This window comes from Mus caroli, chromosome 7, assembly GCF_900094665.2.
Source record: "Mus caroli chromosome 7, CAROLI_EIJ_v1.1, whole genome shotgun sequence".
NCBI lineage: Eukaryota > Metazoa > Chordata > Mammalia > Rodentia > Muridae > Mus > Mus caroli.
In genome coordinates, this window is record NC_034576.1 from 110,062,306 (window position 1) to 110,073,712 (window position 11,407).

The window sequence follows — 11,407 nt, forward strand, 5'->3', positions numbered from 1 at the left end:
AACTCCAAGAGATCCAAATAACCATTTCTGGCCTCTGCAGCTACCTGCATATGTGAGTGCATTTACACAGGTGCTCACATAAATAAAAATAAATTAAAAATGAGGAAAATTAGAATTGGTGTTCTAATAAGCCTGCTCAAAAGACATGAAGTCCAGCTATTTTATTTATAAGCAAAATGCCTAGACTGGGCAGACTTAGGGCTATTCTAACTCATTCCCCAGCTATAAAGCCCCATGTTACTCTTTCTCCTGGCCACATAGTTATGGTCCATGGAGGCTTTCTCCTCTCTGTCCATCCTCCTTTCTCTCTCTACCTGCAACTTCCTCTCGAACTCCAGTCCTGCCTTACTTCCTCCACTGTCCAATCACAGGCTCTAGACTTTTATTGACCAGTTAAATTGGGGAGAAGATTCACAAGGTATCACTTGACTATGTGAGCATCTATTCACTGGGGACAACCACATCTTGAGGAACCAGTTTTAGCATTAGGATACAAGCAACATCAGACTGACCCCACTACAGGATGCAGTGTTTTTGCAGTTTTTGGGCTCTCAAATGCTGGAAAATGTTTGTGAAGTGCCTGGTGGCTGATTCTAGGCTCTTGACTTTCCTACTGTTTATGAGCTCCAGAGGCTGCCTTGAATAGGTGTCTGAGGTCCTACCAAGCTGTCTTCACTTTGCTAACTTTCTTTGGTACCAGAGACCTCTGCTGGCCACAAACAGATTTGTAGTATATAGACTGGACAGGTTCTCCCACACTCTGAGATCATAAGCCCCTGGGGTGGCTAATATCATAGCTAGGAATGTCTTCCACATGAATTGGGGATTTATAAGCCATCACAGAATTGGGATTGGAATATTCAGGGGACATGTTTTCATGCTTTCAAGATCTCTTATGTCTTAATTATCCTTATGCAGCAGTGCAGTTGTGGGTATCCCAGAGTACTATTGAAACAGCAGTGTTACCAGGCTCTATGGCAATAAGCAGCAGATGCTGATCCACCTTCGAGCTGTAGTCTCAGTGGTACTGAGCTCTAAGGTGACCCTGAGTTGATGATATCTGCTGTGGGCTTTTGAGAGTTAGGCTATATTTATACATGTTTCTTCCCAATCTAAACCTGCCACCTGTATTCTTCCCTCTATATTTTTGGGCTTGTCAGTGTCTACCCTTTCCTGCTCTCTGTCTTCTCCCTGGCCTTCCTTCACTCTGGGGCTATGGAATTTGAAACTGTGACTCTCATATCTCTGGTTATTTTCTATTCTCAGTCCCTTAGGGTAGCCTATTTTTCAATGATGGGTTCATTTTCAATGTGGTACCTGGCCTAACCACTGAGTCATATAGGGTGATGAAATGGAGTTGCTATTGTTTTTTAACCTCTCTAATGGAAGAATCACAGTGTAACTTAACAAAACTAATGGATTTTCAGCTGGTGAGGGTAATAGTCTTGTCTTGAGGTCTGGACTATCTGTGCTTTCCTTGAGATCTGTTAAACAATAGCAGAAATAATCACTATTATTAAACCGTAGATGGCAATCACTTTGTTTATTCAGTAAATGATAATTTGTACTTACACTGTGCCAGGACTTATTCTGAGCATGATACATCTATCAACTCATCTCTTTGTTACAAGACCATGAAATGGCTGTATTACTAATATTAACTTGCAAGTAAATAATCTGTGGCCAAAGGGGAGACAGTAATTAATACAGTAGGAGTCCAGCATGGTGTCTTTTATTCTATTTTATATTATTTTAATTAATTTTTTAAATAGTAATCACAGTCTGAACTTTAACGTAAATAAACAGATAAGTAAATGCTAGAAAGATCACAGGTGGCAAGAAAGGAACTTGGAGGTCCATTGTTATAACAGGTCTCAAGCTTCCACTTAATTGGTTTAGAAGTGCTTAAAAGTAAGAATTAGAATAAAGACATGGAAGACTGGGGCTTTAACTCGTGGTAGAGTTCTTGCTTAGCATGTATAAATTCATAACTTGAAAAGTATATATTATATTTTAAAGATTAAACAAGCAGGCAAAGAGTGTACAGTAGATTTGAAATGGCTACTACTATATGAAACCTTTACAATTCATTTTGAAATAGAGTAGATCCTAAGAATATATTCTGACAATTGACCTCTTCAGACTGTAGATGGGCAACTTCAACATGGGTTTCAACTGTGTGGAGGATGGACGTCATTTAGTTCTGGTCAGTGGAGTAAATGGACTTGAACACCATGTAAATGAATGTGATGGACCCATAGAACAGAGGGACTGTAGTGAACAGAAGGTGCAGATGGAGGAAGTCTTGGATGGGTCACATCTTCTGGCTGCTGCTGAGGATATAGAAGACACAGCCATAATCAACACTCAACTCAATGGAGCCAGAAGAGATGAAGGGTATAACCCCAATGAAAGATGTCTGAGTGGGAAAGATTCAATAAAGGAAGAGCATCACAGAAAAAGTGGTCTATTTCTTTTGGTTTGTAGAGGACAGACCCCAGATCAACTAGTATAATTTCAAATGTTCACACATCCCCCAACACAGGGAGATAAGGAGCTTAAGTTAGATAATGGATTTAGGACACATGTGCATTTAGAAGAGCAGGGACAAGCAGATTGCCACATAGTGATCAGAGGCCATGACAGCCAGAAGGTAGTATAAACCTTCAGTAAACCGCCCAACTTTACAAAAGTAATGAGGCTTCAAAATATAGAACTGGATGAAAGTTCCACAGATATTATTTTAAAACACATTTCAAGAGCTTATCAAAAAAGGAAAAATGACAGAATTAATGAAGATATAGAAAATTTCAAAATTACTTTACTTTAATCCCCTTGATATGTATGCATTACAGAGCTTCATTATTTTAAGCTACTATGTTGTTACTGAAGAAGAGATACCTTAAATGTCAGACAAAGGATAAAAAAAAACATTGTTATTAATTGCCTGCCCATGGAGCACATAGTACTTCCAAGATGGAAATTTATAAGATATGTATGTATGTATGTATTATCTACACATGCATGTATGTATGCATGTATGTATATATGTATCTATCTATCTATCTATCTATCTATCTATCTATCTATCTATCTATCTATCTGTCTGTATATTACTTAATTAAAAAAAGCCTGAAATCACAGACTCCAGTAAATATTTGTGGAGGGGAGGAAAAAGTACATTAATCTCAAAATGAACAGATTTAAGTTGAACCCTAGAAGACATGAGAAAAATTACAATTTTATTGTGTGATAAACAGACAGTGATAAATTACAGATATTAGTAGCACATAAAATGTATGCGAACATAAAGATAAACTAATACAGATGGAGAGGTAGCTCAGTCAGTACAGTGCTTGTCTTACAAACATCTGAGTTGGATCACCAGAGTCCATATAAATTTAGGCAGAATAGTGCATGTTTGTAATTACAGAGGGAGATATAGAGAGAAAGACACAAAGGTGAATCAGCCTAGCCTAGTTGGCAAGTTTTAGGCCACAGAGAGTATGTCAAAAAAAAAATCAAGATGGATGATACACTGAGAAATGACAATAGCGATTGCTCTCTGTCTTCTAGCTATATGTGCACACATTGGCACATTCACCTGTACACATATGTGCTTTTGTATACATAAGAACAACACATACAAATGAGGTTAATTGGTATTATATAATAAATATATAATATATTTACCACATATGTTCTCTAAAAGGTTGTTTAATAATTTCTGGATTCATATTGAATTTCATTCAAAATGAGGAATGTGTTCTTATCATCAATTTCCTCATGGCCTCTTTTACCTCCTTGTTCCTCAGACTGTAGGTCAAGGGATTCAGCATGGAGGATCACCACTGTGTAGAACACAGACACAACTTTAATTTGGTTGGGTGAGTGGCTTGACTTTGGTATGACATAAACAAATGTAACTGTCCCATAAAACAAGGTGACTGCAGTAAGGTGGGAGGTGCAGGTGGAGAAGGCCTTATGCCTGCCCTCAGTAGAGCACATCCTGAGGATGGAGTGAAGGATATAGACATAGGAAATAATGATTACGAACAGGGTGATGACGATGATGGAGCCTGCTGAGATGGCAGGAGACATTTCAGCAACATAAACATGGGTACAGGACAGCTCCACCAGTGGTGGGAGGTCACAGAAGAAATGGTTGACTTTATTTGGTCCACAAAAAGTCAGGCTCAATAAACAGCTAGTACACAATGAAGAATTCACACATCCACCCATGTAGGAAATAACCAATAAGATGAGGCAGACCTTGGGAGACATGAGAGTGGAGTAGAGCAGGGCTGAGAAGATGGCCACATAGCGATCATAGGCCATGGCAGCCAGCAGGAAGCACTCAGCAGACCCAAAGACCACATCAGAGCCAAGCTGGACTATACAGCCAGCCACAGGGATGGCAGTTCTCTCTCTCAGGAAACTCACAATCACAACAGGTGTGACTGAGATGGAGTACCCAATGTCCACAAAGGCCAAGTGGCTGAGGAAGAGATACATTGGGGTGTGAAGCTGAGGGCTTCTTCTGATCAACATGATTATGCTGACATTGCCCAATATGGTGGTGAGGTACACACCCAGGAACAACACAAAGAAGATACAACAAAGGGTGGGGTCCTCAGTTAGCCCCAAAATAATGAACTCTGTTACCATTGTGTGGTTCCCAGGCTCCATCTTTTTTGAAGTGATTCCTACTGAAATAAAACCAGTGGCTATCAGAATACATTAAATGACCTCATGATTGATATACACTACTCTACATTTAGCCCATTAAAAATAAACGTGGGTTTCATTTTGTTCTGATGTTTGTTTCCCCCCAAATCTTTCCCAAACCAAGTTACATCATGAATAATTTCAGAATATTAATCATCATTTACCTTAAGCCCACAGATACAAACCGAGCAGTGACTCAGATCAGAACAAAGGACTCACTCACAGAAGTGGCTTTTGATCAAGGAAGGAGGTGTAATTAATGCACAGAGCACTGATGTTCTCAGACCCCAAATGGTTGAAGTGACAGTTGTATGCTGGTCTATATGATATTGATTCAATTCTATTTCTCAGTCCTATTGAAGCTTGTCCTTCCTAGTCCTCTTGTGATCTTGTGCCATTGTGGGTGGTGCATGCTACTCTGTTTTGAAGGTGAATGGTATTTTCTGAGGATCAAACTATAGTACCAGTGGGCAACTCTCTTCTATTTTCTATACTGACACATTTTACATGATACATCTACAATATAGCAGGACCTCTCACTAGCCCAGGCTTCAACTGTGGGAATAGGAATATTGTACATGCACTTGAAGTGAGACAGAACTGTGCTGTGTTAGCTTACACTAAATTCCCAGTGTTTATCTATTGGGGCAGCTCAACACCACCCAGTTAGTATCATTGCAATTAGTATAAATGGAAATTTCACATGGAGACTAATCCTGACAAAAGCATCAATTCTATTTCAGGTCATTATTTGTACTTTAAGAACTGCGTGGAATGAGCAAAAGAATGTATTCCATATTACATTATGAAAACTTATGTCGGCAAAATAGCAGATGCTTATGTTAGCCACATGGGGGACTCAGATTATTTCATATGAAAGGGATATCAAGAAATCAGTTACTTTAATAAAAACCGAATGAGTAGTTTAATCAGGGGAATCAACAGAACACTGAAATGAAGATAGACTATGTTTAAGGAAATAGTGTTAACAAGAAATATCCTAATATATTTTTATGAAAAATTGAACTGACAACTTAGGTAATAAAACATAATATATATTTATTATGTATAATCATATGTACCTATAAATTGAATCTCATGAGTGATATCAGTGCACCGTCTACTTTGGATTTTAAATTAGCAGTCATTTTGAAGAACAGTATAGAGATTCCCAATACACAAATGGTAGAATTTCCATATGATGCAGTCAGTAACTATACTTCTGGGAATGTATTCACAGAAATTGTTACGCTGGAGCTATTTCCATCCTTCTGTCTTTCTCTTAATATTACCTACTGTAGCCAAGATATGGAATTAATTTACATGTCCATTCATTCATGAATGTACTTCTAGAAGTCTTTCTACCACTTAGATTTAAGCAGTGCTTAGTGAGTTAGCTAAAAGCACAAATAAAAAAATGTCATCTAAAGATTTATTGCTATACCCAGATCAGTACATCACTCAGCCTCATCAGAGAAGTTTCTTCTTGTGGTAGATGGTAAGTAACACAGAGACTCACAACTAGACAATGTGCAGAGAATAAGATACTGCAGAATTCTTAGCCCTAAATGGGGCATCCATACTCTCAAGGGTTCTGTAGAATAGGAGGGGATAGAGAGTTTATGAGCCAGAGGCAGTGAATACGTGCAAGGAAGCGGTGTTTTTCAGACACAATGAGGTAGATGCACTTACAGTGATTGTGACAGCAAGCACAAGACCTGTATGAGCTCAAGCCAGACAAAAAACCCAGCCTGGACAAGGACTGGTGAGCACAAAGTTCCACCCATAGCTGAGCAGTTAATGGCATTTTATTACTTCTAGGAGAGTGGAGTTCTGTTTTCTTCAGTAGGGTGACACTTAGAGTATAGATCACACTCTATGACAGGAGTTATACCCAGGAGTAAATGGCCAACACTAACTGGAGAGGGTAGGTTTAGGAAAAAGAAGAAAGAGAGAGAAAGCAGAGATAGATCAACAGATAGAGAGAGATAAAGACAGAGAGAGAGAGAGAGAGAGAGAGAGAGAGAGAGAGAGAGAGAGAGACAGAGACAGAGACAGAGACAGAGACAGAGACCAACAGACATACACAAAGAGAGGGAGATGGAGAGGGAGGGAGGGAGAGGGAGATGAGAGGGAGGATTAGTTGATAATGTTGTTCTTTTGTTGGGGTTGTTAACCCTTTCAGCTCCTTCAGTCCTTCCCCAACTCCTCCATTGGGGTCCCCAACATAGTCTGATGGTTGGCTGCGTGAATACATTTCTGTATTAGTGACCTACATTTTAATTCAATATTATTGTTTTCACCCTGAACAGTGTACTCCTAGGTTAGACAGGAAATATAGTTATTAAAGATAATTAGTTCCAAAGCCAACATTATGTCTAAGCCAATGTTCTCTTTTAGGGTGAACCAAAAATCCCTTCCTTGTTCCTAAATTCCATGTGATATTCTATTTACAATGTTCTGAAAAATGTTAATTATGGATGTGGTTGAGATAATTCCATGGATGTATAAATATCCTTCATGCTTTGAACTGACTCTTATAAAGTTATTAAATAACTATTTATCCAACTGTACTATTCCCAATGCTTCATTGTATCACTGTTTCTTTTAAATGATGAGAAAGAGAAAGAAATATGTTCAAAATGTTTGTATACCATAAATTCTATACACATGTCTCTTTAAACAAAGCCAACATTATTTGCTATAAAGTTGATGTTGTTATTAGATACAACTTCTTGTTTTCGTCACCTTTTAAACTTCTTATTGTTAGTGTATAAAGTAATGGAATTTGTTATATGTTTTCATAATAAGCATCATTACACTTTGCTCAAATTTATCCTACACCTCTACTGTCTACCCCAACATCCTTTGACCTGTCTCTTTTATTGATGATTTCTACCCCACCAAATAATGCCTTCTTCTGCTTTCATATGTATTTTATTACCTTCTGGCTATTATGAATAAAGCTGATATAAACATAGTTGAGCACGTGCCCTTGAGGAAGTTAAAGAATTTTGAAAATGTTGTTGGCTACTTGCCATTATTTTGAGATTAGTTTATTTACCTAATTAGTTCCTTTGTTGATTTAATAATTATTAGTAGTATTTAAACTTTACAATTCTTTATATATTCTGGATAATATAGTAAAGGTAATAATCCACTCTCTAAAATGGCTTATTACCTTGACCTTTTCATCTTAAAATATTTTCTTCTTTCTCCAAATCCCCTCTCTATAGTCATCACAATACACACACACACACACACACACACACACACACAAAAGCACACACACACACAGGAAGGAGGGATGGATGGATGGAATTTTAAATCTAGGTTTACATTGAAATATAATATGCTTACTTATGATGTTGTTCAACTAATTGCTGAGATATATCATAACTATTTAATTTAAATGTTGTACTTGTTTGTTAACCTTCATTCTCTACTCTTGTCATCTACTCCCACACCCTCTGGTGAAGACCATTCTACTCTTTGCTCTATTTAATGGACATTTTAGCTTCCAAATATGAATGAGACTACCAGGTATTTATTTTTCCCAACACAGTGTCTTCCAGGACTTCCTATATTAGGGCAATATTTCCTTCCATTTAAAGGCAGCACAATGTCCTCTGTGCAGATATCTTTTTAGTAAGAAGCATTCTAAGATTAAAAAGGGAATGTCTCACTGTGAATTTAATTTGCATTTCTATAGTAATTATAGGTGTTGAACATTTTTCATAATTTTAGCACCCAAGCTATCAGTATAATTATTGAATATATTTTAGGATAGTTCCTCTTGACAATATAGTTTTTATTAAATCTTGCTTTCATTTTGTTTAGATTTTGCCTTCTTCTAATTAATTTTTGAGCAGTGATTTCTTTTGTTATCTCTTCTATTTGGGTACTGCCATGCATGTTCTAATATGGCTGCTATATTACAAATATTTGGTGTTTTCTTAACATAATTCATTATCTTAATTAAATAAGATTAGGAAATGTGTTCTGTTGTTCATCCTATATAGTTCTTGAGATACAAATAATGACCACAAATAGACTTATTGTCATGCTTTTTTCAGGATTAATCTCCCTGTGAAACTTCCATTTCAAAATAATCTATAAGTATATTAATCAGGATAGGTGGTGTTAGGCTGCCCCAATAAATTACCCTTGGAAATATAGTGTTATCTAACACAGAGGCCCTATGTCTTACTTCCAGTGTATGTACAATATATTCTCTGTATTCACAATTGAAGCCCAGGCTGGTGGGAGGTGACACTATATTGTAGATGTGTCATGTAAAAGGTGTCACTTTGTAAAGGAGAAGAGAGTAGACCACTGGTAATGTAGTTTGATCCTGAAAAAATACCATTCACTTTCACAACAGAGTGGCAAGATTGCAAGACTAAGAAGGGCAGGTCCCAATGGGACTGAGAAGTAGAGTTGAATTAGATACTATAAATCCAAAAATAACAACTGTCACTTAAACCATTTGGGGGTCTCAAAACATCAGCACTATGTGCATTAATTACACCTCCTTCCTTGATCAAAAGCCACTTCTGTGAGTGAGTCCTGTGTTCTGATCTGAGTCATTGCTCGGTATGTATCTGTGGGCTTAAGGTAAATGATGATTAATATTCTGAAATTATTCATGATGTAACTTGGTGTGGGAAAGATTTGGGGGAAAACAAACATCAGAACTAAGTGAAATCCACATTTTTTTTAATGGGCTAAATATGGAGTGGTGTATGTCAATCATGAGGTCATTTAATGTATTCTGATATCCACTGGTTTTATTTCAGTAGGAATCACTTCAAAAAGGATGGAACCTGGGAACCACACAATGGTAAGAGAGTTCATTATTTTGGGGCTAACTGAGGACCCCACCCTTTGTTGTATCTTCTTTGTGTTGTTCCTGGGTGTGTACCTCACCACCATATTGGGCAATGTCAGCATAATCATGTTGATCAGAAGAAGCCCTCAGCTTCACACCCCAATGTATCTCTTCCTCAGCCACTTGGCCTTTGTGGACATTGGGTACTCCAGCTCAGTCACACCTGTTGTGATTGTGAGTTTCCTGAGAGAGAGAACTGCCATCCCTGTGGCTGGCTGTATAGTCCAGCTTGGCTCTGATGTGGTCTTTGGGNCTGCTGAGTGCTTCCTGCTGGCTGCCATGGCCTATGATCGCTATGTGGCCATCTGCTCACCCCTGCTCTACTCCACTCTCATGTCTCCCNAGGTCTGCCTCATCTTATTGGTTATTTCCTACCTGGGTGGATGTGTGAATTCTTCATCATGTACTAGCTGTTTATTGAGCCTGACTTTTTGTGGACCAAATAAAGTCAACCATTTCTTCTGTGACCTCCCACCACTGGTGGAGCTGTCCTGTACCCATGTTTATGTTGCTGAAATGTCTCCTGCCATCTTAGCAGGCTCCATCATCATCATCACCCCATTTTTAATCATTATTTCCTATGTCTACATCCTTCACTCCATCCTCAGGATGTGCTCTACTGAGGGCAGGCATAAGGCCTTCTCCACCTGCACCTCCCACCTCACTGCAGTCACCTTGTTTTATGGGACAGTTACATTTGTTTATGTCATACCAAAGTCCAGCCACTCGCCCAATCAAATTAAAGTGGTGTCTGTGTTCTACACAGTGGTGATCCCCATGCTGAATACCTTGACCTACAGTCTGAGGAACAAGGAGGTAAAAGAGGCCATGAGGAAATTGATGGTGAGAACACATTCCTCATTTTGAACAATATTAAATGTGTTTATTTAAATATTTAAATAACATGTTTTTGTGGAACGTATGCAATAATTATATGTTTTTTGCCTTGTCTTACATGAAAAAAAATCTCCTGAATGGACAGTAGTATTATTTTGATTAATAATAACTTATTTAATACTTTTTAAAAGAGTTCAATAAATTTGACCATTTGTACTAAAATATGGACCCAAATCAAATATGCATATTTCTTAATTATAACACATGGATGATGTAGAATTAATTTTTAAATTCTGTTTATTTTAGGTAGTCCCTGATTACATGTTACTTTCTTATATGTTTAGTATTATTTTCTTAAAAATGTTAATTAACCTTTTGAAATATGTCATGTGTTCCCTTTCAAACCAATTGATGACATTGTAAATGTTTCTCATCTTCATCTCCAGACCTCTTGGCAACTCTTGCACAGGATCACCATGCATCTGGAAACTGTGAAGCTCTGCCCTAAACACATGTCAGTGAAATTAATCAAACTAATCTTTGAAACTTTTATATCCTCATTAATGCTTTTTTATTTTTATTATTTATTTATTTATTTATTTATTTTTGGTTTTTTGAGACAGGATTTCTCTGTATAGCCCTGGCTGTCCTGGGACTCACTTTGTAGACCAGGTTGTCCTCGAACTCAGAAATCTGCCTGCCTCTGCCTCCTGAGTGCTGGGATTAAAGGCGTGGGCCACCATGCCTGGCCATGGTTTTTTATTTTTAAAAAGTTATCACAGTTTCTGAAAGGTGTCATACCATTACTTTTAATAAAAGCACCTGAACTCTATCAGTTTTAACATTTTCTCTATTTTGAAGTTCATTGCTTTTGTGAAGTCCAACTCTGTTCCTTGGTGATGCTGGGATTGTCTCCTGAATGCTTCCTGCTACCTGCCGTGGCCTATGATT

General features: G+C 37.7%; 1 protein-coding gene and 1 pseudogene across 1 annotated transcript; one reads left to right on the forward strand and one right to left on the reverse strand.

Annotated features, from left to right (window-relative positions):
* Positions 1 to 3,749: 3,749 nt before the first annotated feature.
* On the reverse strand, positions 3,750 to 4,689 carry LOC110299298 (annotated as a pseudogene).
* Positions 4,690 to 9,547: 4,858 nt separating this feature from the next.
* LOC110299233 (olfactory receptor 481-like) lies at positions 9,548 to 10,486 on the forward strand. The gene has a single exon (XM_021168883.1). The coding sequence runs from the start codon at positions 9,548 to 9,550 to the stop codon at positions 10,484 to 10,486; it is 939 nt and encodes a 312-aa protein (XP_021024542.1).
* The last annotated feature ends 921 nt before the right edge of the window (positions 10,487 to 11,407 follow it).